The following is a 26,126-nucleotide window of genomic DNA, read 5'->3' on the forward strand; positions in this document are numbered from 1 at the left end:
TTTTCATTAATTTTAATTATCATATTTTCACTAATGTTTAATTTTATTTTTAATCCCCCCCTTTTATTGGTATATGTTTTCTGTCCTTTGTTTAAATCAATGCTCACTTTTTATTTTTAATTTTGCTCCTTTCCAAATACATGCTTTAGAGATGTAAGTTTCCCTTTTATTAATAGTTCAGCTGTATTTATACTCTATAAGTTTTGATATGAAGTACTCTTAACATTCAGATAATGATTATATGATAAATGCTTTCTGATTTTCATAGAGTTTTTTGAGTCTTGGGTTATTCAAGAGTATAAATTCTTAACATGGAGATTTTTCTGATCTTTTTTATTGTTTTACTTATTAATTTTTACTGTGGTAAGATATACATGAAAATGGTTTAAATGGTAAAATATGTGTTCTGTCAAGTACAATTCAGTGATGTTAAGTATATTAATAATATTGTATAACTACCACCACTGGTATTTCCAGAACTTTCTGCCATGCAATAATTCTCTATTTTATTCTTCCTCCAGTCCCTTTTAACCTCTATATTACTTGCTATCTGTAAGAATTTGCCTATTTTAGATACTACATGTGCAGGGAATCATGCAGAATTTATTCTTTTGTGTTTGGATTATTTTACTTGGCATAATGTTTTAAAGATTCTTTACTTTTTTCTTAAGTTGTAGCATGTATCAGAACTTCATTCTTTTTTTAAGGCTGAACAATATTCCATCATATGATTATCCCACATTGTGTTTATCCATTCCATCTATTGATGGACATTTGGGTTGTTTCCACCTTTTAGCTGTGTGAATAGTGCTCCTGTGAATGTTGATGTATGAGTAAAGAGTCCCTGGTTTCAGTTCTTTTGGCTATATACCTAGGACTGAAATTGTTCGGTCTTACATTAATTCTGTACTTAACCCCCCCCTTTTAATATAATTTATTTATTTATTGGCTGTACTGAGTCTTCATTGCTGTGAGCAGGGTTTCTCTAGTTGGGGAGATGGGGGCCACCCTCTAGTTGTGGTACTCAGGCTTCTTAATGCGGTGGCTTTTCTTGTTGCGGACCATAGGCTCTAGTGTTTTCGGGCTTTAGTAGTTGTGGTGCACAGGCTTAATTGCTCTGTGGCATGTGGCATCTTCCCCGACTGGTGATTGAACCCATGTCCCTTGCATTGCAAAGCAGATTCTTAACCACTGGACCACCAGGGAAGTCTCTGTACTTAACCCTGCCAAACTGTTTCCCACAGCAGCTGCAGCATTTTACATTACCTCCAGCAATGCACATTGTTTTCATTTTCTCCGTACCCTTGTCAGCGCTTGTTTTCTGGTTTGTCTATCAGCTTACAACAGTCATCCTGGTGGGGGTGAAGTGGTACCTCATCCTTGTAATTTGCATCCCCTTTATGATGTTGCATAACTTATGTGCTTATTGGCTATTTATCTTTTTTGAAGAAAACTGACAGTAATGAGTTCAAGGATGCTGATATTGATCTTAAGAGTTTTTTTTAATGACAGGTGCTTACTGAGATGAGTCAAAGCTGAGCTTCACACCTTGTGTGGCTCTAGATTCTAGTCTCTGCCTTTCTAGTCCCACAAGACTGTCAAGTTCACTATCAGCCTCTTAGCCTTGCCCTTGGAATCAGAAAAGTCTCCAGGAGAACAGCAACCCCAAGTACAGGACACCTCCCTGTGCCACTGTCCCCTTAAATTACTAGTACTGTCATTTTTTACCATCTTGTTGGCTCTTCATACCTGGAACGAGTTCTGAGTTTTCTGTTGATCCTCCCTAGGAGAATTAGTCCTCATTATCTTAGTCTACCATCAGTAGAAGGGCAAGTTTTATTTTTCATGAAAGTAATAATTTTTTGTTGTCAATTGCCTCTTTCATTGGCGTACTTAATATTTATTTAATAGCACCATTACAATGAGGAGTATACCTAGCATACATAAGTAAGGAACAGACACCACAGTGTGTGGGTTTTTGTTGGGTTTTTTTTGGCCATAGCACATAGCATTGCTGGAGCTAGTTCCTCAACCAGAGATTGAATCCATGCACTGGAAGCACAGTGTAATCACTGGACCCCCAGGGAATTCCCAATGGTTGGTTTTTTTCTTTAAAAAGAGGGAATGAAGTGTATTAGTTAATTCAGTGACTTTTTAAGTGGAGGTTGATTAAGATCATTTTATATGTTTTTTCTACTTAAAGCTGGTATACTATAGAGGTTCTTGCTTTAAGTAAAACTTGTTGTACACAAACTTGAATGTTTTAGATATTCATGGTCATTTACATCATTGGACAGCAGAGGTTTTTACCCCTCTTTCTTGTCTTTTTTTTAAAGAAAACGTTCTCATTTAAACATATCTTCCTTCAGTGGCTTCCCTGGCAGTTCAGTGGTAAAGAATCCACCTGCCAACAGGAGACATGCGTTTGCTCCCTGGGTCAGGAAGATCCCCTGGAGAAGGAAATGGCAACCCACTCCTGTATTCTTGCCTGGGAAATCCCATGGACAGAGGAGCCTGGTGGGCTACAGTCCATGGGATCGCAAAAGAGTCAAACAACAGTCTTTCAACACAACATGCCAAGTTCTATACAGGAGCAGTCATAAATCCTGACTGCTAAAAAAATTTTTTTAATTTTTTTAAAGAGAAAAAAGGCATGTAGAAAAATAATTGAAATGCATGACAGTGTGGGGAGTAAACTAGTGTCTAGACAGATTCTTACGGAGTTCAGCAAAGGAGTATTTTGAAGCATATTTCTTACTTGATTTTGATGTGCTTTATTAGCTTATTCTTCTAAATACCAGAGTGTAATATATCTGAGACCTTATGTTCTAGTTATTTATTTATGAGCTGAGTTGGTGAACTGAACATGTTAGGTCAGTTTTAGGTGCACATGAGTTGAATAATCTTGTTCCCTTTCCCACTTGAGGTTTTAAGATAGTCTTTAGTGTAATTTTGTATGCCTGAGTTCTTTTTTTTTATCTCTGTTTATAGGAAGAGCATTAAGAAGTTGGTTTTGAAAAACCTTAACAATAGCAGTCTATTCTCTCCTGTTAATCGTGATTCAGAAGATCTAGCTTCACCATCTGATTATCCAGAAAATGGAGAGAGGTAAGCTGAATGCTCTTTTGGGTTATTTCTGGTCGAGAGCCTTCTTCTCATTTAGAAGAGGTTCTGAGCTTAGTAGTTATTCATTCAACAAATTTTACGAAGTTGGAAGTACAATGGCATGTGAGCGCTAGAAGTTATGTCATGTATTTACCTCTTGAGCACCATAGACACTACAATTATTTTTTTTCTGATTCAGTTTTGCAAAACTTTTTTGGTATCCATGTATGTTGTTTTGGAGAAGGTTAATAATATGCATGTGACTCCCCTTATCCCTCTTAAATAAGATTTTGTTTGTGATAGTTATTAAAGTGATGTACAGCTGTAACCAACACCCACCTCAAAGCAGTATAGAAATATATAAAGGAGAAAGTACAAGTGTATACACTAATCCTTAATAAGTCAGCATATTTTCTAATGGTTTAGAAATTTATTTATTGAGTATATTCTTAAATATTATAGTGATTATGCATGAAATGGTATTCTGTAACCATTTACTATCAACATGATATGGCTAACCTGCCTCTTTTTAAGTGACTCTATAACCATTATCATGAATGTAAGATAATTCAGTCAGTTCTCTTTTAGAGGATATTTAGATTATTTTGGTGTTCCTGTATTCAAAATAACGCTTCAGTGAAAAATCCTTATATATATGTCTTTGCACTCCTATTTTTTCCTCTTTGGATGAAATTTAGTTTGATTTTTCAATAATGAAGCATTTTCTAATACTCTATTGATTATAGTATTAAATTTAATTTTTTCAGTTTTATATTATGAAATTCACTACTGATTATTTGACCCCCACATAGTAGACTCCCTCCCCTCTTTAAAAATTTTGGCACTCAGATTCATTCATTTCATTAAAATAGATCAGTTAAAGGCAGGGAATCTACATTCAGTCTTCATGGGTTACAGTGCTAACTCTAGCACTTATAGCTTTGTGACCTTGACAAGTTATTTTTCTGTGTCTTGAGTTTTCTGACTCAGAAAATACAGAGAATGATAGCAGCCTATTTTATAGGATTACCGTAAGTATTAAGTGAATTTTTAATACATGGAATTACATAGAACAGTGTCAGATACTTAATGAAGGCCTAGTAATGATTGATTGATGCTGTTTTACTACAAGGGGCTAAAACAGTATTTGTTTACTTTCTCCCTTTTCAGATTCAGTTTTCTGAGCAAACCAGTGGATGAGAATCATCAGCAGGATGGAGAAGATGATTCTCTTGTGTCACGTTTTTATACTAACCCTATTGCCAAACCCATTCCTCAAACCCCAGAAAGTGCTGGAAATAAACATAACAGCAGCAACAGTGTAGATGATACTATCGTTGCATTAAACATGCGTGCTGCCTTGCGAAATGGACTGGAAGGAAGCAGTGAAGAGACCTCTTTTCATGAGGAGTCACTGCAGGATGACCGAGAAGAAATTGAAAATAATACTTACCATATACATCCAGCAGGTCAGATTCAGATCTCTTACCAGTCATTTGAGACCTCTTATTGATCACATATTTTCATCGTAATAGAAGTTAGCTATCTGAACTTGTAAATATTTTTTATTGCATTTTTATGAAAGTTAACATATGAACATTTGTCACTAATGCTGTGGTTGATTTGGAATTCACATCGTTTTGTACTTTTGGAGTAGTCAAAATTCATTTCGTTAATTATCCTGTTATGGTTTAAATACTTCCAAGTTTGGTAGCAAGAGGGACTATCCTTATAACTTTTCTAACTTCATAAATTCACATATATTGCCTATTCATTTTTTAATTAAAATTACAGCAGTAGTTACTTGCACGATTTTTGAGATTTGAGTTAAAGTATACAGACCATAATGCCAGACTAGAGTAGGCATTCAAACGTTAATGGTTGTTTGGTTATTATCACTTCAGTTCTGTGTTTTTCTTTTTTGTCCCCAACAATGAACTGACTAGTTTATGCCAACTAGTCTGTGACATAGCATAAATTGGATTGAAGTATCTTGATGGGATGCTTAAAGTTCCTTTTTTCTCTCCTGACTTACCTCATTTGGGTTTTGACAATATTTTTACATTTCCCCTTCCCCTTTTCACTGAGATACAGTTTACATGTAGTGAAGTATATAGGTCTTAAGTGTTCATTTCAATAAATTTAGACATATATATGTGTGTATGTATACTCATATATACAAACACATACACTCAAGAGAGAATATTTCTTTAACCCTGGAAAGTTCCTTTGTGTTTCCATCTCCAGAAATCAACCATAGTCTGGTTTCTGTCACATAGATTAGTTCTTCCTAGTTTTTTTTTTTTTTTTTAATTTATGTTTTGGCCATGACACATGACTTGTAGGATCTTAGTTCCCCAAGCAGGGATCTAACCCTACCCTCAGCAGTGACAGCACAGAGTCCTAACCACTGGACTGCCAGGGAATTCCCTTTCCTGTTGTGTTTTTTTTTAATGTGTTTTTTAAAACATTTAATTATTTACTTATTTTTGGCTGCACTGGGTCTTCTTGTTGCACATGGGCTTTCTCTAGTTGCAGCAAGCTGGGGGTACTCTCTGGTTGCGGTGGCTGCACAGGCTTCTCATCGTGGTGCTTCTCTTGTTGGAGAGCACAGGCTCTGCGGCATGCTGGCTTCAGTAGTTGTGGCACACAGTAGCTGTGGTGCACAGGCTTAGTTGCCCTGAAGCATGTGGGATCTTCCCAGACCAGGGATCAAACCTGTGTCCCCTGCATTGGCAGATGCATTTTCTTATGAGATTTTATCCATGATGTATATTTATCAGCATTTGGTTCTTTTTATTACCATGTAGCATTGCATTATATAATTACGACAAATTTAGTTTCTCCATTCTCTTAGTGAACTTTTGGGGTTATTTTGCAGTGTATATTAATGTGTCTGTAAACTTCTTCTATGTCTAATTATCTTATTGTCTTTGTATTTATCTTCTGGTCACATGGAACACTAAAGAAACAACTTTATTCTTTAACATTAAGAGTCCTGTGTTATCTGTGTTTGTATTTAGACACCTACATGAGTTCATTATGATACTACATCTTAAATACTCAGTCAAGATTTTTTAAAATTGTTTCTAGTTTTTCACTGACCTTCTTTGTTGCCTCCCAATTTAGAATTCCAGTCTCAAGAACACTCTAACAACCCTCTAAACCTTAAGCATATTGAGTGGGCATTGCTGGAGACTAATTTAATCTTATATGGGCCTTAAACTCTTGTATGGGCCTTTCTCAGAAGCAGGTTAGCCTGATCTCTGCCTGTTAATGGAACAGGAGTGATTAGAGCAAGCACACTCATGTTGTATTTTCTTTGATTTCTTCTGCTATCTACCTAGTTAGTACTTAAAGTTTCCATTTGTCTGCGTGACTTTCTCACGCAGGATTTTTCATCTTGATTTCCGTGAGTTTTAAGAATGTGTAATATACTGTCATATGTATGTTCTCCAAACTTACCTAACCATGTAAGTAAGGTTTTTTAAATCCTTGGTTTCTTTTAAATACTTGGTTTCTCTTAGGAATGGTGTTTCTTAAAAAATCAGCTGGGGTCAGGGGTGAGCAGAAAAGAAAACCAGTTTGGAAAAATGCTTTATTCCTGTATATTTTCTTTTTATATAGTAATTTATTTACTGATTGTATCAGGTAATTTTTTAAATTATCCACTCTAAAATTTTTTTTACAATGAAAAAGTGAAATGAATATTGCTGAAAATTCCTCTAACCGATGTCAGTCACAACCAGTACTGTATTTTTGGTTTCTTTTGTCATAGGCATCATTCTCACTAAGGTTGGCTACTATACTATTCCATCCATGGATGACCTTGCTAAAATTACCAATGAAAAAGGAGAGTGCATTGTCTCTGACTTCACTATTGGTCGTAAAGGTGAGTCTGAATTTAGGAGTTAGTAGTGCATAAACCGGAGAAGACAATGGCCACCCACTCCAGTACTCTTGCCTGGAAAATCCCATGGATGGAGAAGCCTGGTAGGCTGCAGTCCATGGGGTCGCAGAGTCGCACACGACTGAAGCAACTTAGCAGCCGCAGTGTATAAGCCAGAAATCTGCACCTTGTCTTTGTATTTAAGTGAAGGAAGTGCTTGATAGCTAAATTTGTTTTTTACCTACATTTGGACCACCTTGGCCTGAATGAACACTTTGATTAACAAGTAACAAAAAGACTAAAACTTTTTAATACTCTTTGGCAAGTATTTGGCTCATTGCAATTTTCTACAATTAAAATACTATAAACAGCAAATACTAAGTGACAAAATTAATGAGATGGGTAATAATTAGGTTGTTTCATATTATTAAGTTACTACAGATAAAATTTTCTTGGGGAAGAAAGATCTCATCTTGCTGTATTGTATTAAAAGAAGAGCTCAAGTATTTTAATTCATACTATAGGCTAGGTGCCAAGGGTTGCTTATATAGGAGCCATACAGATACTTAGGGCTTCCCAGGTGGTACTAGTGGTAAAGAACCTGTCCCGCAGTGCAGGAGTTCTCAGAGAGGCAGGTTTGATCCCTGCGTTGGGAAGATTCCCTGGAGGGAGGACATAGCAACCCACTCCAGTATTCTTACCTGGAGAATCCCATGGACAGAGGAGCCTGGCAGGCTACAGTCCATAGGGTCGCACAGAGTCAGACACACTAGAGCAACTTAACACGCATGCACGCACGCATACAGATACTTGGGAAGAGATTTTAAAAGGCTTCTTTGAGGATAACATAAGTACTGTAAAAATGCATATTAAGCCAGGTAACAGTGTATTTGATGTCACCTTCTAATATTACAGATGAAATAACTCATTCAAGGAATTGCTGGGTGATTTAAAATATTGATTAATGTTTAAAGCTGCTTGCTCCTTCACTGGAAGTATAAAGTGGGTAGGACGAGTTTCTAACTCTTTGCTCTGATTTATAGGTTATGGTTCGATCTATTTTGAAGGAGATGTGAATTTGACAAATCTAAATTTAGATGACATTGTACATATCCGAAGGAAAGAAGTGATTGTCTACTTAGATGATAACCAAAAACCACCTGTGGGTGAAGGACTAAATAGGTATGAATTTATTTACATATTTAACAACTAATCAGCTAAATCACAATTTTTTTCTGTTAACACAGGTATATCATATTATGTACATTTTCCTGCAACTTGTCTCTTAGACTTACTATGTGATTATTGTATGTGATTATTATTTCTGTGCTTTCACTTAAAAACATAAGTGATATGGGACTTCCCTGGTGGTCCAGAGGTTAAGAATCTGCATGCTAATGCAGGGGACACAGGTTTGATCCCTGGTCCGGAAACTAAGATCCCTCATGGTGCTGGGCAACTAAGCCCATGTGCCACAACTACTGAGCCTGCGCTCTAGAGCCCACAAGCCACAATTACTGAAGCCCGTGCATCCAGAGCTCATACTCCACAACAAGAGAAGGGACCACAGTGAGAGGCCTGCACACAGCAACTAGAGAGTAGCTCCCGCTCGCCGCAGCTAGAGAAAACTTGTGTGCAGCAGCAGAGACCCAGCGAAGCCAAAACAATAAAAAGTATAAGTGATAAAGACATGCTACACTTTTACTTTTTTGACTCCTTTCCCTAATATTATCGGATCCAATTGTTTCCAAAACCTTTTGGAAAATATTTTTAGTAGTAATTTTCTTCTTTTTTTAATTATTTTATTTTTGGTTGCACTGGGTCTTCATTGCTGTGCGCAGGCTTTCTTTTCTTGCAGTGATTGAGGGCTGCTGTTCACTGCAGTGCATCGACTTCTCATTGTGGTGGCTTCTGTGTTGCAGAACACAGGCTCTAGGCACGTGAACTTCAGTAGTTGTGGCTTGTGAGCCCTGGAGCACACAGGCTTCAGTAATTGTGGCATGTGGGCTCAGTAGTTGTGGCGTGAGGGCTCTAGTTGTTCTATGGCATGTAGAATCTTCTTGAACCAGGAATCGAACTCATGTCCCCTGCATTGGCCGGTGGATTCTTTTCCAGTGTGCCACCAGAAAAGTCCCGTAATAGTATTTTTTTTCCCCCTTGTTTCTGCTGTGATTGTGCTTAACTCTTTTTCTGTATTTTTAGTGTGAGATACTAGCTTCTAATGCAGGCCAGGTCAGAGAGCCATAGTTAAAATCCTTTATGTTCACAACCCACTGAGATTGAACCAGGAAGAAACAGAAGATCTGAAGAACCCTGGAACTAATAAGGAAATTGAATTAGTAATCAATATCCCCTGCTTCTCCAGCTCTACCAAAGCCCTGGACCAGATGGCTTCACTGGTGAAGTTTACCAAACATTTAAAGAAGAATTTATACCAGTTTTCCTCAAACTCTTCCCCAGAATAGAGGAGGGAGCATTTCTAACTAATTCTGTGAGGGAAACATTTCCCTGAGTCCAAAGCTAAATAAAGGTGCTGTAAGAAAAGAAGACTACAGACCAGTATGTTTAATATATATTAATGTAAATACCCTCAACAAAATAACTATCAAACAGAATTCAGTGGTGCATCAACTGAATTACACACCATGACCAAATAGGATTTGTTTCTGAAATGCACAGATGGCTTAACATATAAAAATTGATGAATGTAATGCATCACATTGACAGGACAAAAGAAGAAAAGCACATGATCATCACTGTTGATGATGCAGAAGAAGCACTAGACAAGATTTAACACTTTTCATGATAGAAAACAGAGTTAGAAGGAAACTACTAAGCATAATAAAAGCCATGTTAGAGAAACCCACAGTGAACATCATTTATTATTGTTCAGTCGCTAAGTCATGTCCTACTCTTTGCGACCTCATTGTAGCACGTCAGGCTTCCCTGTCCTTTATATTGAGTTGGGTGATGCCATCCAACTTTATCATCCTCTGTCGCTTCCTTCTCCTCCTGCCTTCAGTCTTTCCAGCATCAGGTTATTTTTCCAGTGAATCCAGTGAATCCACTCTTCACATCAGGTGGCCAAAGTATTGGAGCTTCAGTCCTTCCAATGAATATTCGGGATTGATTTCCTTTAGTATTGATTAGTTTGATCTCCTTGCTGTCCAAGCATCTCAAGAGACTTCTCCAACACCACAATTCAAAAGCATCAGTTCTTCAGCTCTCAGCCTTCTTTAGGTCCAACTCTCACATCCATACATGATGACTCCTGGAAAAGCCATAGCTTTGACTATATGGACCTTTGTCAGCAAAGTGATGGCTCTGCTTTTTAATACGCTGCCTAGGTTTGTCATAGCTTTTCTTCCAAGGAGCAAGTGTCTTTTAATTTTGTGGCTGCAGTCACCGTCCACAGTGTCTTTGGAGCCAAACAAAATAAAATCTGCCACTATTTCCACTTTTTCCCCATCTGTTTGCCATAAAGTGCTAGGACTGGATGCCATGATCTTAGTTTTTTGAATGTTGAGTTTTAAGCCCGCATTTTCACTCTTCTCTTTCACCTTCATCAAGAGGCTCTTTAGTTCCTCTTTGTTTTCTGCCATTAGAGTGGTATCATCTGTATATTGGAGGTTGTTGATGTTTCTCCCAGCAGTCTTGAGTCCAGCTTGAAATTCATCTAGCAGAGCATTTCTCATGATGTACTTACTCTACATATAAGTTAAATAAGCAGGGGGACAGTATACAACCTTAACATACTCTTTTTCCAAGTTTGAACCAATCTGTTAGTCCCTGTCCAGTTCTAACTGTTGCTTCTTGATCTGCATATAGGTTTCTCAGGTGGCAGATAAGGTGGTCTGGTATTCCCATCTCTTAAGAATTTTCCAGTTTGTAGTGATCCACACAGTCAAAGGCTTTAGCGTGGTCAGTGATGCAGAAGTAGATGTTTTTCTGGAACTCTGTTGCTTTTTCAGTGGATGTTGGCAATTTGATCGCTGGATCCTCTGCCTTTTCTAAATCCAGCTCGTACATCTGAAAGTTCTCAGATCACGTGCTGCTGAAGCCTAGCTTGAAGAATTTTGAGCATAACCTTGCTAGCATGTAAAATGAGCACAATTGTATGGTAGTATGAACATTCTTTGGCATTGCTTATCTTTGTGATTGGAATAAAAACTTATCTTCTTCCAATCCTGGGCCACTGCTGAGTTTTCCAAATTTGCTGACATATTGAGTGTAGCACTTTTAACAGCATCATCTTTTAGAATTTTAAAAGCTCAGCTAGAATTCCATCACCTCCACTAGCTTTGTTCGTAGTAATGCTTCCTGCGACCCACTTGACTTCACACTCCAGGATGTCTGGCTCTAGGTTAATGACTCCACCATCTTAGTTATCTGAATCACTAAGATCTTTTGTAGAGTTCTTCTTTGTGTTCTTGCCACCTCTTCTTAATCTCTTCTGTTCTTTTAGGTCCTTGCTGTTTCTTTTATTGTGCTCATCCTTGCATGAAATGTTCCCTTGGTATCTCTAATTTTCTTGAAGAGATCTCTAGTCTTTCCCATTCTGTTCTTTTCCTCTATTTCTTTGCATCGTTCACTGAAGAAGTCCTCATCTCATCACTGTTCTCTGGAACTCTGCATTCACTTGGGTATATCTTTCCCTTCTTTGCCTTTTGTTTCTCTTCTTTCCTCAGTGAACATCATAAAAAGAAGAGAAAGTGTTAGTCACTCAGTTGTGTTCCAGCCCATGGGTTGTAGCCCACCAGGCTTCTCTGTCCATGGAATTCTCTCAAAGTGGATTGCCATTTCCTTCTCCAGGGGATCTTCTGTAGTTAAAGACTGAGAGCTTTTCCTGTAAGATGAGGAATAAGACAGTAATGTTTGCTTTTGCCACCAGCATTCAACATAATACTGTAAGTCTTAACCAAAGCAGTTAAACAAGATAAAGATTAAAGATATTCAAATTGGAAAGAAAGATGTTATGTTTTCTCTCTTTACAGATGATGTGATCTTATATGTAGAAAGCCTAAAAATTCCACACCAAAAAACTTATAGCTAATGAACAAATTTAACAAGGTAGCAAGATGCAAAATCAACACAATAAAAATCAGTTTAGTTTCTGTACATTGACAATCTGAAAAGGTAGTTATGAAAACATTTTTGTTTATAATGGCATCACAAAGAATAAAATACTTTAGGAATAAACTTAACCAAAGAGGCGAAAAACTTGTACACTGAAAACTACAAAACATTGTTAAGAGAAATTAAAGAAGGCAAATAAATGAAAAGATATCCCATGTTCATGGATTGGAGAACCTAAAATTGTTAAGTTATCCATGCTACCCAAAGCAGCCTACTGACTTAATGTAATTCCTATCAAAATCCCAGCTGCATCTTTTGCAGAAATAGGAAAAATGATCCTAAAACATAAAGAATCTCAAGGGTACCATGAACAGTCAAATTAACCTTAAAAAACAACAAAGCTGGGGGAATCAGACTTTGTGACTTGAAAACAAAGGTACAGTAACTGAAACAGTGTGTTACTGGCATAAAGACAGACGTATATATATGGAACAGAACAGAGAGCCCCCACATATTAGGGAGCCCACACTGGAGACCTCACATAGATGGTTAAATGTTGACAGAGTTGTCAAGACCATGCAATGGGGAAAGAACAGTTTCTTCAACAAATGGTTTTGGGAAAACTGGATCTACGTAACAGAAGAATGAAGTTGGACCCTTACGTTATGCTATAAATAAAAATTAATTCAAAATTGATCAAAAACCTAAAGCATAAGGCTTAAAACTATTAAAAAAAAAGGTATAATATGTTTCACACTATATTTGACAAGAATTTCCTGGGTATGATACTAAATGCATAGGCAACAAATAGTGAAAATAAACTAGACTACATCAGAATTTTTAGGGCTTCCCTGGTAGTTCAGATGGTAAAGCGTCTGCCTACAATGCGGGAGACCCGGGTTCGATGCCTGGGTCGGGAAAATCCTCTGGAGAAGGAAATGGCAATCCACTCCAGTACTCTTGCCTGGATAATCCCATGGATGGAGGAGCGTGGTAGGCTATAGTCCATGGGGTCACAAAGAGTCGGACACGACTGAGTGACTTCACTTTCACATCAAAATTTAAAACTTCTATACATCAAAGAACCCAATCAACAGAATGAAAAGTCAGCAAACCATGTCTAGTGTAAGGGTTAATATCCAGAATATGAAGAACTATTTAAAAAACCATTTAAAAAAAAAGCAATTAAAAATGGTCAGAGGATTTGGGTTCACAATATGATAGACAAATGGCCAACAAGCATATGAAAAGATGCTCAACATTGATAATAACCCATTAGGAGGTTAATTTAAAAGAAAAATAACGCTTTTGCAGGAGTATGGAGAAACTGGAACCTTTGTGTATTTTGGTGAGAATATAAAATGTGGTGCAGCTGTTGTGAAAGAGTATATGGTTCCTCAAAAATTAGGAGTGACCCAGCATTTCCACTTCTGGGTATATATCCAAAGCAATTGAAAACAGAGTCTTGAAAAATGTACATACCCATATTCACAGCAGCACTATTCATAATAGTCAAGAGATAGAAGAAACCCAAGTGTCCATGAATAAACAAAATGTATATGCACACCATGGAATATTACTTAGTCTTAAAAAGGAAGGAAACTTTGACATGCTGTAGAATGGATGAACCTTTAGGACATTATGCTCAGTGATTTAAGCCAGCTGCAGAAAGAAAAATACTGAGAGTCACATGATTTGAGGCATCTAGAGTGTCAGATTCATAGGAGCAGTAGAATAGGGTTAACTTTTATTATACCTTCTTACCTCAATAGAAAATAATGTTAAAACTCATCTGTTTTTATATGGTAATCACTGTACTAGATCCAAGGCATACTGAATGAATAAGGGCACAGTCCTTTATCTTAGATGTTGCTATTAGAAGGAATATATTACCATTATTATTATCAATTCACACTCATTTAATGGTTAATGTTAATATTGTGATGCTCCTGATACCTCATTCTGCAAGCTTTTGTCATTAATGGTAGTTAGTTGCTATTATTACTGTTGTTTTTACAAAGTACAGTAGTAGTATAAGACCTTCACTGAGATTTAGGTCTTTGCACTAGACTTGGTCAAGGATGCATGGCTTAAGAGTTATTAAAATTAAATTGTAAATAATTGATGTGCCATGGTAGTTTGAAATAACTGGAGTTTGATGCTCTTGAACCAGATATTTAGCTAGTTGATATGGGGGTAATTCCTTACTCTTAACGCTAACTACCTTTGGAGCCAAGACTCAGGTTTATGAAACATCTGCAGAATAATTCCAAAGTAACACAGGTACCTTTTTTGCTGTATATATAGATGTTACTTGGCTTTCTGGTCATAAATATGAAACATTTACATTTTACTTGATTGTACATTACAGAAAGGCTGAGGTTACATTGGATGGAGTTTGGCCAACAGATAAAACATCTCGTTGTTTAATAAAGAGCCCGGATCGACTTGCTGATATCAACTACGAGGGAAGATTGGAAGCAGTTTCAAGGAAACAGGGAGCTCAGTTCAAAGAGTACCGTCCTGAAACAGGTTCTTGGGTGTTTAAGGTATAGTTGCTCAACCTTGTTCTCATAAACTGTAGTTAGAAATTATAAACGCTGTATAGTATATAAGTTACATAGTTCTGATAAACTGACAAAAAAGTTAGGGTTAGAAGAAGTCTTTTCTTAAATTGCTTTTACAGAGTAGGAAAAAGATTTAAAGATTGATGTAAAGATACACTGTAATTTACTTCAAATTAGACATCACATTAAACCCCAGAGCAATACGGAGCTATTATAAACTTCATGAGCACATGATTCAAATTCTACATCCTATCTTATGACCACTTAGATACACTTCTTTGGTGTGGTTTTTCTAATTCGGGGATATCAGGCAAAATTTTTGTCTCTTGATAAATCAGTTCTTCCCAAATAATTGTTCTTTTAAAGATTTCTGGGGTGTAGAGGTTGACTTGGTCCATTCCTTGCTTTTAGTCCAGTGGATTCTTTCTCTTCTAGACCAGTTGGATTATTTAGCTTGTTGAAGGCCTTTGTGTAGGTTGAGAACAACTGGGCAGTGGTATATATATGTAAAAATAGTAATGGCTCTTTTGGATATTTTTTTCTGCATTAATGTAAAGTTGATTATATGAGCAATTAACACCTACCAAACACCATCTAAATCTTAGAGAAACAATAAAATGTGGTTAGGTGACATTTCACTGTGCTTTAAATACTTTGATCTCCCTCTCCGTTATTATTTTTTTAAAGCTAATTCTGCAAGATTACCGCCTTTCTGAATATAACAGTTTTGAAATTGATTTTGTTGGATTCTTCTCCTCCTTAGGTCTCTCATTTTTCTAAGTATGGTCTTCAGGATTCTGATGAAGAGGAGGAGGAACGGCCATCCAAAACTAGTACAAAGAAGTTGAAGACTGCCCCTTTACCTCCTGCAGGCCAGGCCACCCCATTCCAGATGGCTCTTAATGGCAAACCAGCACCTCCACCCCAGGTAGAGACGGGACAATGAATTTGAATGGAGTCCATGATACAGAAGTTGAAAGCAAGTCATTCAGCTAGTACAAAGCTGTTCTATGACCGCTCGAACTTTGAAGAGTACAAATGTATTGGCAGTCACGTTAAGAGAAGTACAAGGGGGAGGGCATGAGGTGGTACTGGCATCTGATGTTTACTTCAGAGATTTAAAGAATTCTCTTGCTGTTTGGATCATTCCTTCTACCGATTGTCATTCTTAAACACCTCCCTCTCTTTTCATTTGGACTTGCTGAATTCTGTGCTCAGTGATCAACTTAAGATAGTATTTTGCTTGTGTGGGTTAATGCAAAGTAAATTCTACTTTTGTTGACTACCTAATGTGCAGTGCAGTTTAATCTTGTTACCTCCATGGTTTTTTAAAAGTTCAATTAGCTTTCTGCAAGGATTTTTAACTCCATTTTTCTCAAGTTGTTTGCTTATACTTCAGGTAATCTCTTAATATTTGTATTTTAACAATACATAATCTTTATGAAAATACATAAGCTTTACAATATAAGTGAATTACTTGGCTTGGGGAGAGTAGGGGCTGCTTTATTTATTGCAATTGTATCATACTCTTTTGGTATTGTTAAGCCAGTATAAACCTTTTGTCCTTGTAAGGAAAGGTTTGTAATTTAAATATCAGGTAGTGTCTTTGCTGACTCATAAAAGAGTTTTACTTTCATTTGGATGTTGTTTATTATTCAATCAAGTTATAACATTTTTTTTTCTCTGCTGCCATATTCCTTCAAAGAAGAGAATTTGATACAAAATTTCTTTGTAATGCATCCTCTACCTCTCAGCTGCTAAAAGCAGGATCTTTGAAATTTTCCATGCTACAATTCTTAACGGCTGCTGAAATGTGCGATTTTTATGATTGATTAAATAATTTCTTGGGAGGCAACTTTCTTGAGATTTTTGTGTATATGTGTTCATGTTTGCGTGTATTGGGGAGGGGGAGAATATGATATCAGTGGGAAATGGGAAATATGTTGACTTTTATGTTTATAATTATAGCATTTAGAATATCCCTCTATTTAGAATACATCTCTTCCGAACTAAAAAGCTGTAAATGAACTCAATTTTCCAGTTACCTACATTCATTTGGTCTGAATCATATGCTTTGTATAATCTCCCTTTCCAACATGGTTTTTAATCTTACAGTGTATGTATTTCTTAGGATAAGAATCAGATAACCTTCTTTTCTAGCAATAAAAGTAATATGTAGGGTCCTAAAGATACAGTTGAAAAAGAAAAGCTTCATCTTGTGGACAGATCAAATTTATACAGTGTTGGCCATCAGTGATTTTTAGGCTCTTTAATTTCCAGAATACAAATAGTAAATAACTATAAAATCTTGTGATGGCACTGCAGTAGGTAAGAGTCTTAAAAACTGAGCACCAGAAAATTTCAGGAGAACAAGGTTCTAGGACTAAGGGAGGTGGTAAGGATCAAAATCGGAGAAGGCAATGGCACCCCACTCCAGTACTCTTGCCTGGAAAATCCCAAGGACGGGGGAGCCCGGTTGGCTGCCGTCTATGGGGTCGCACAGAGTCGGATACGACTGAAGCGACTTAGCAGCAGCAGCAGCAAGGATCAAAATGGGCAAAGAGAATATCGTGAATAGGTGTTTTTTTCAGATAGTCTCATTTGAGGAAGTGGATGGTCCTCCTTTTGGATGGAGAAGGGAGAAGTGGGTAGACTTTTTTAGATATTTGGGCTAATGTGTTAGAGGAGAAACAGGGAGCTCTGGAGAGCTTTTTTGTCCTAATGCCTAGTGACCTGCATGATGTTAGGAGAAACGCCAGTGGCTGTGCAGTTTTTAAGTTATTAGCAACAGAAGCTACATTTTACTTGGCATGAGGAAAATAACCTGAGCCATCTGAATAAACTGGAAACAGCAGTCTTCTCATCCCAGCAACAAGATGACTGTCTTCACACTATCACCCGGCTCCCTGAAGAGATTGATTTCTGTAATACTGTGTTGCTTAGGTCTGTTCTAGCTGTTTTTCTCTGACTTGGGGCAAGGGTTGGGCGGTTCCCTAAGGCATTAGGAAGATACATAGTTTTGTTTAATGATTACATGTATCCTACCATCTATTATATAATTTCCTCAGTCCCCTCTTTGCAGTTCATTCTTAAATCCTGCTTTGTTCCTAAAAAAGCAGGTGAAACTGTTTAAAGGGGAAAAAAAGGATTAGAATTTAGAAGAAAATTCTGTTTTATCTTGTATTTACTTTAAAAAAAAGAAATTAAGTGGCAGCTATCTAAATTTAGCCTGTTGAAGAGTGGAAGTTTCTAAAAACTTTAAAGGTTTCAGTCCTGAAACCTCACCTTCCATATATCTAAAGAAAGTCACTTTACAGATACTGTCTGTTTACTTAGTATTTGTAATGGGCTTCTCAACTCCTCACCCCCCACACTCTTCTTACCTTACTCAGTTTCTTCTGTATCACCAGTTTTTTATTAGTCTGCTTTTCTTTCTAGGGCTGGCTCTGAAGAAGCACCTGATCTCCAAAGATTTCTCAGAAAATAACGTCTTTTGGGGTAGTTTATTGCAATTACTTAGATATACATAAAATTCACACATGAGGGTTCTAGGAGTTTACCAGGTCCTCATAGTTTAATAGTGATTCACTTCCCCCATCCACTTACTAGATGATATTAGTTTTGAAGTCAGTGCATGAGGATGAAGCAAATAAAACCTTGATTGCAATAGCATTCTTAAAGATAGTCTTGAGTCCCTCAGTCTCCAGACTTTGATAAAATCCTACCAGTTTGCTTCTAAAAGTGTTCTAAATGAGCACCTCTTTTTGTTACCATTAGTCCTTTGTTGAATAGTATAGTAAATTGAAATTCTCCTCCTCCTCCTTTTCCTCTCATCTATACTTGCTCCTTATCCTTTCATAGTTACTAGCCTTTTCTCCTGTGTGGCAGGCACTGCATTAAATAACTAAATGTTGTGAATTTAGCAATGTCGTTAGTGTTAGATATAGAAAATAGTAGGCTATATCTGCTTTCAGGTGTTTACAATCTGGTGGGACAAAATAGTATATACATGAAATTATAACATACATTGTATAAAATAGGTATAGACAAGGTATTATGGGAGCCCAATAGAAAAGAGTATCCTGACATTTTGACAAAGGATGGGGAGGGTTACAACTTTTCTTAAAAGTGAATTTGTTAAAAATGAACATACCAGGGGCGGCATTGGAATGTTCTTCCAATTCCTGTAATTATAATGGTAGGATCACCACCAGGGCTTTTAATTTTTTTTTTTTTTTTAGAATTTTAAAGCATCAAAGTAGCTTGCCTGTAGCCTCCCCAATAGGTTTAAATATATATATATATATATATCACTTTTGTTTTTTAACCATTTAGCCTCCAGTTTTGTTAGAGCAGTCTTTAGGGATTGTTCACAACATAAGTAACAATTCACTACATATCCAACACCTCAACATTTCTACAGTTATAGATGGCAGTAGTCATTCTTCTAGTAAGGATATTTGTTAAAGGAATTCACGGGAGTAATAGATAATATACCATTGAAAATAAAGTTTAAAAAGTTACACTAATGGTCATTTCTTGGTTCAAAGAAATCATGAAACTTTTTTTTAACCACTTATTGTATAATTGGATCCATTGGAAGTCTACTGTGAAACAGGCCACTCATGAAAGACAAACCAGAAATTGTGGAAGGTTAGTAATCTACAGATGATATATTATGAAAGAAAAATAGGTAGAACAACTTTTAGCTTTGAGAATGTTTCATAAATTAGCATAGCCATTTGTTAACATTTTACCAGATCATGTGTGAGTTTAGGACATATTTAATGTGAATTTGCACTGAGCCAATTTTAGAGTATGTTTCAGCTTTCTGAATGTTTACCTTTTCAAACCATAGACTGTTAATCATGACTATATCTTTAAAACTCCCTAATAATTGTAAATCTAACTCTTGACACATTTAAACATATTTAAACCTGAAAGAACTATTCCCAGATTAAAATTGTCCCTAGTAGTACTTTGTTTTTTTCTTTTGGGAAACACATTCTTCATCTGATACACTATTCCATGTGATACTGCACAGGTGGAGCTAACCTTAGGATTTAGTCTCCCAAAAAATAAATTCCAGGCCCAAAATTATGTTTGTGATAACTAGAAATTTATTTCTAAATGCTTTTAAGAAAATGAAAAGGTACTAGAGACTTTGGTATTTGTGTCTTTTATTCTGTCTTCCCCATGGCTTCTGGCTGCAAGGCACTGTGAGGTCATGGTAACTCTGTATAAATCAGAAAATTATAGTTGCTAACTAAATCAAGTAAGGCATAATCATAGTCTGAGGTTGACTATTTTTTCAGTATGGGTGCTGGCTTAGGTCCAGGGTCCAGACCATAATATTATGAAAGGGTAATTCCATGAATCTGCATTTGGATCCCAAGTAATAATAGAGGAGTTTTGGGGAAATTGTTCTTCAATACTCTAGCAAATATATTACCTCACATTATAATAGAATGGGCAGAATCTAATGTTGTTATATCATATTTTGAATAAAGTAAATATGGTCTAGAAGCTCTATGTCTGTCTGGTGTCATTTAATGATCCTTCCCTGATCTTTCTGCTGTCTACAGAGCCAGAGCCCAGAGGTGGAGCAGTTAGGGAGGGTTGTGGAACTGGACAGTGACATGGTAGATATCACCCAGGAGCCAGTTCTGGATTCCATGTTAGAAGAGAGCGTGCCTGAGGATCAGGAACCTGTGTCCGCCTCAACACACATTGCATCTTCACTGGGAATTAATCCACATGTGTTACAGGTGAAGTCCTAACCCACCCTTATTATAAGAATCTAAACTAGTATTCATCTTCCTTTCTTAATACCAGGCCTTTTCTTTCATTAGTCCCTTAACGGCATTGAACAGTCACTGGAATGAGAAAAAAAAACAGGAAAATGGCCCATGTTCAGGCATCATTTTGCCATTGGAAGGAAGGCTATATTGAGATTCAGAAGACCTAGATTCTAGGCCCAGTTTTGTAACTATTACTGTGTGACTTTAGGCAAGGCGTTTAACATCTGTGAGCACTGATTTTTCTCTATAATAACTTCATTTACAGAGAGGTTTTGAGGCTCTGGAAAGTGCTCCACAGAAGTGTTTTGTGGTTTTTTTTTTAATTATAGTTACAAGTTTCTTTAAGCTGTCTCAATTTCTCCTTGCCTATGCCTCTTGTCATTATATGAATTTAGCCTTTGGCTTATATTTAACTTAAAATTAATTCATTCAGCAAATATGTAAGCTGCTGCTGTGTGCCAGCCTCTGGTGAAACTATATACAAAGCAGAGAAGTTTTATATAACTTCTGTCCTTCAGGCACATACAGTATAACAGAGTTAGTCACACAAATGTTGTACTAGCTCTGGACATGACCTGAGGCAGAGCTTTTTAATTGGTTGTTGTAAGCTGCGTTTTTCTTTTATGGCCTTTGGATTTGGGGGAGCACATTCATTCTGTAGATATTGCTTTTTTAGATCATGAAAGCATCATTGCTTGCTGATGAAGAAGATGTAGATACGGTCCTGGATCAGCGCATCAGTCACCTTCCTTCTAAAGCAGATACTTCTCAAGAAATATGTTCTCCCAGGCTCCCCATCTCAGCAACTCACTCATCAAAACCTCGTTCATTAGGTACTGTAAAAGATGCTCTTTTACAAGAAAGCTGTAAAGTCTGGCTTTTCACATTTCTTCAAAGCTGAGTCAACTTCTGTAGCAAACAACTCCAAACTATGATCACTGGTGCAGATGCAAAAGTTGTATGGGAAAAAAAAACATTTGTGTTTTGTTTAGAGGTTTGTTTTTATTTGCTTATGAATGTGGCTTAGATAGTAAGGTCAGTTCTCCTAATTTTTATCAGACCTTAGAAGAATCAACAAGTTGTTCTGTACTGTACTTTTTGTGCAATTCTAACACTATCCTTATTGTTTTCTAGGGACAAATGTTGCTTCCTATCATGTATGAAACTTTTCAGATTTCTGCTCTCCCCTGAAATTTGCCAAATTTCCAGGAAAGCAATTTCCTGTTTTATTTTAAAGCTTTTCTTATCTCTTCTAGTGGACTTATAATTATGTGGGATTGGAGCTAGAGTATTGATATCAATAAAAGAGTTAAGTAGGTATAATTTCAAAACATTTTGAAAGCCAGAGGACCTACCAGTAAGGGATTTGTTTATGTTACCCTAAAAACTGTTTATTTTTCAATTCTTTTGAGTACTCTTATTAACTTTCCTTTAAAAAATGCTTTAATGAAGCATCAGTTAAACATTTATAAGCTTTTCCATAATGAACACTACACGAAAATCTTATACTTCAATCAACGATTCCTTGCTTTAAACAGGAAGTAGATAAAACTGAAAAACAGGCAAAAGTAACAAAAACTATCCTTCTGAAAGGCATATATGCAATTACAAGATATCTCAGTGGGTTTGGTTTCTTAATTCTGGCATTGAGCACTGGAAGTGGTAGGAATTTTGAGTTTTGATCTTATCAACTTTTTATATTGACTAAAGAGGAAACATTTGCATTTTGATAAGGGCATGAACATTGGTGTCAGATTTACCTGGGTTTATCTGTCAGTACTGCCACTTGGTAGCTTTGTAGATTTGGACAAGTCATTTAACTGAGCCTAGTTTTCTCATCTATAAAATGAGGACTGCAATGTTATTTAAAGTTATTGAAGGATGAAATGAAACAGTGTATACAAATGGATTATATAGAGTCTACTTCAGATAAGTGCTAGATAGATTTTTTAAATAATAGCAATAGTGTTGTTATTGTTGTTGACATCATCAATAGAATTCCTGCCTTGATTTCCCATGTGAAAGTTATTTCTGCAGTCTGATATAACCTGCTCTTAGTCATCTATATCTGATTTAATTATTGATAGTTTAATAAAACTATAATTTCAGCCTTGCTGGTTGTGATTGTTTAAGAATCAATAGGCTGTATTTTCTAATAGTCTTTTTTTCCTCCTTATTTTAGTAAGTGGGTTACTACAATCAAAATTTACAAGTGGGACTTTCCTTTCACCAAGTGCCTCTTTACAAGAATGTCGTACTCCCAGAACATCATCGTTGATGAATATACCGCCCACATCCCCTTGGTCTGTTCCTCCACCCTTGACTTCTGTGTTTACGGTGCCCAGCCCAGCCCCTGAGTTTCAGTTGAAAACAGTGGGTACCCGCAGACAACCAGGCCTAGTCCCTCTTAAAAAGTCTGTCACCTATGGAAAGGGGAAGCTCCTGATGGACATGGCCCTATTTATGGGACGATCATTTCGGGTTGGTTGGGGCCCCAACTGGACGCTTGCTAATAGTGGAGAACAGCTGAGTGGTTCTCTGGAACTGGAAAATCATCAGATTGCTGACTGTATGGAATATGGATTCCTGCCTAATCCAGTAGCTGTTAAATCGTGAGTCACATTTCCTTGTTTTCTGAGAAAGGCAATGTGGTAGGTGAACAAAAGCTTTTCATCACCAGGAGACACAAGGTCAGGGCTCCACTTTGTGATTTTCTAGATATATCCTTAGCACAGTTTTATTGGCATAATTAAAAATTATGTAATACTTACCTAATGATAACTATTTAATAACTTGCCATTAATAACTCCATTTGTATCATCAAGGTATGAAGAGTATATTAATTCTTACCTAATGGTTAAACTTCAGTTAGAAAAGATAATAGACCCAAAGCTAATTGCTATAGCATTCCTTGAGTTTTCATCCTTTTTATTGCATTAGTCATTTTTCCATTTTCTCACTTAAGATATTTGTAATTTCTTCATATATAAGGTATATTCTCAATAAAGCACCTTCTGTGTATCTTTGACCTAATAAGGTAAATGTATAAACGATGGATAATCCTTTATAGTTTGATATTAGGAAACAGAATTTTTTAAAAATCACAGAATGTTTGTATCCAATTTTGTAATTAGATAAAAAGAAAGATTTTATTGTAGGAACATTCTACCACCTGTCTTTATTTTCTGTCTTATTTGTTAATTTGCCCTTGTAGCCTAACTGAGTCTCCATTCAAAGTTCATTTGGAAAAACTTAGTTTGAGGCAAAAGAAGCTGGACAAAGACCTGCAATTATACCAGACATCTCTGGAGCTTAAATTAAAACATAGCACTGTTCACGTGGATGAGCTGTGTCCTCTTATTGTCCCCAATCCGGGAGTTGCTGTCATTCATGACTATGCAGATTGGATTAAGGAAGCATCGAGAGATTTATTGGAACCACAAAGTGAGTATGGACTGTGCTTCTAACCTTTGATGTCCCAGGAACAGGAGTAGCAGCATACGTTCATAGCAGGATGTATTTCCTCATGCCAGTGTAGTGGATGGATGCCTGAGCTTGGACTTAATCTGTAGTTGAGTTGTGATGAACAGAATCTCAAACAGGGAGAAATCCTATCATTTTTTATCATCACTTTTACACCACTGTTCAGAGGAACTGTAGCCAGTTCCTCTCGTGAATTTATGAAATTAGATCTCTTACCCCACCCAGAGAACATAGAGTTCCTACCTAAGTCCTACTCATTCTTCCATGTCTAATTCAAGTCCCACTTGTTCTTCCCACCAACTTTGTTGATTATGACTTCTCTTCCTGTCCTCTCTCACTATTACCTTTCTATAACGATTGTGACCGTGTTTTTCTGAACCCATACTTTGATTAAGGGCTTTTCTAATTTGGGCACTTAATTTCAAGGAAAATTAGAAAAGTTTAACATGTAGAAAAATTACATGTTTCACACATCAGTTCATATCACTTTTATTGCAAAATGGGCACTATTTTAGAATGTTCTATACCACACATTTTGGAACTTGCTTATGTTAATTTCTTTGTGTTTGCTTCAGTCGTCTCATCTCTTCAAATATGTGAGTTGTCATCCCAGTGCGTATTTGGTGAATAGCATAAAGTGGTAAACAGTGCTCCCTTTTTGTTCTCCCTCACCATGGGCAATATAGCATAGTGACTAAGAACTGGACTCCGATTACTTGAATTTGAATCCTGGCTCTGTTACATCTTGGCCTGTAATTTTGAGCAAGTCACTTAAAGTTCCATACCTCAGTTTCCTCATCTGTAAAATGAATGGTAGCTATTGTAGTTATATTGTGTAGATAGAGTTGGTTTGCTCTTAAGGACATTGAACAGTATCATTTAAACTCACTAAATTGTTAGGCTGTAGCAGAGAATAATCCTTCACAAGTTCTTAGAGCACTATTTTCTTAATAAAGCATTTGTGAACAAAATTTGATCAAATCAGAGGATTTTTCTTTATCATTTGAGACTATATTAGCCATAATTAGGCTAGAGGAGTCTGTTTAAAGGAGCGTAGAGTTACATTTGTAAGTGCCATGGAAACGTGGAGTAAGCAGGCAGTTACACCACACACCTCTGGAGCTTGTAAGACACAGCTGAGTGAGATGCAGACAGAGAAAGCAACTCGAGTCATTGTTGGGGGTATTCATTAACTGATGTAATTTTTAATGCCACAATTAAAGTGATCCCCTCTCTGTAGTTACTGTATGACTTTGTGTCATCGCATTGTTTTCCTGTCCGTTTCTTAGTTGTGAAGCACTGGAGCCTAACGTGGACATTATGCGAAGCTCTGTGGGGCCACCTAAAGGAGCTTGATAGCCAGCTGGATGAGCCCAGTGAATACATTCAGATTCTGGAGCGAAGGAGAGCTTTTTCTCGCTGGCTGTCCAGTACTGCCTCACCTCAAATTGAGGAAGAAGTCTCCTTGACCCGAAAAGACAACCCTATGGAGGCTGTCTTCAGCTACCTCACGGGCAAGAGGATCAGTGAGGCCTGCTCCCTGGCCCAGCAGTCAGGTAGGACATACAGTCCTTTGCACTTCTGCCTACTTCCTATTCACTGTCCCTACCCTTAATTGTGGGTTTGCCCTTTTCTTAATTGTGGGTTTGCCCTTATCTTCTAACCTGAATATTAAGCATAAACTTCGCAGCAAGATTTCTGGTTTCTCCAAAATAGGTAGGGACTGTGCCTTCTGGTTTTCCTTTTATAACCTTAAATCTTAAATTTTAATTAAAGTTATTTTAATTTTATATGCCACACATGCATTTGCAGTAAAAGTAGAAAATGCAGATAAGCACAGGGCAGTAAACCAAAATCACCTGAATCCTTTACTACTATTCACTGCAAACATTTCAATGTGCAGTTTGTATTTAAAATGTTTACTTTGTAATATATATAAAGTATATACAAATATGTGCATACAGAGCAACAGTGCATGTATTATTTTAAAAGATAGTATCCTGTTTTTTATATATATACATTTTTTTCATTTTTTTTCATGTAATACATCACAAATGTTATATAGATATTATAGTCAAATACTTCTTAATTTCTTTCATACATAAAATGTGCCATGTTAGCAGATTTCTTTTGACATTTAGGTCCCCCTACTGAACTTCATAAACATATATGTTTTGCACTGATTCACTTATTTCATTCAAATAA

General features: G+C 36.7%; 1 protein-coding gene across 3 annotated transcripts in view; it reads left to right on the top strand.

Moving 5' to 3' along the window:
• Positions 1-26,126, top strand: part of NUP98 (nucleoporin 98 and 96 precursor) — an 86,894-nt gene that overhangs the window by 46,689 nt on the left and 14,079 nt on the right. For all 3 annotated transcript variants that reach the window (XM_005216208.5, XM_002693428.7, XM_005216209.5), the window contains exons 15-25: positions 2,992-3,108; positions 4,276-4,574; positions 6,884-6,997; positions 8,038-8,176; positions 14,442-14,619; positions 15,401-15,565; positions 20,223-20,405; positions 21,115-21,271; positions 22,621-23,050; positions 23,653-23,882; positions 25,211-25,477. In XM_005216208.5, the coding sequence (XP_005216265.1) occupies positions 2,992-3,108; positions 4,276-4,574; positions 6,884-6,997; positions 8,038-8,176; positions 14,442-14,619; positions 15,401-15,565; positions 20,223-20,405; positions 21,115-21,271; positions 22,621-23,050; positions 23,653-23,882; positions 25,211-25,477 (2,279 nt within the window). The remainder of the gene's footprint in view (positions 1-2,991; positions 3,109-4,275; positions 4,575-6,883; positions 6,998-8,037; positions 8,177-14,441; positions 14,620-15,400; positions 15,566-20,222; positions 20,406-21,114; positions 21,272-22,620; positions 23,051-23,652; positions 23,883-25,210; positions 25,478-26,126) is intronic.

The sequence above is a fragment of the Bos taurus genome, chromosome 15 (genome assembly GCF_002263795.3).
Source record: "Bos taurus isolate L1 Dominette 01449 registration number 42190680 breed Hereford chromosome 15, ARS-UCD2.0, whole genome shotgun sequence".
Lineage (NCBI taxonomy): Eukaryota > Metazoa > Chordata > Mammalia > Artiodactyla > Bovidae > Bos > Bos taurus.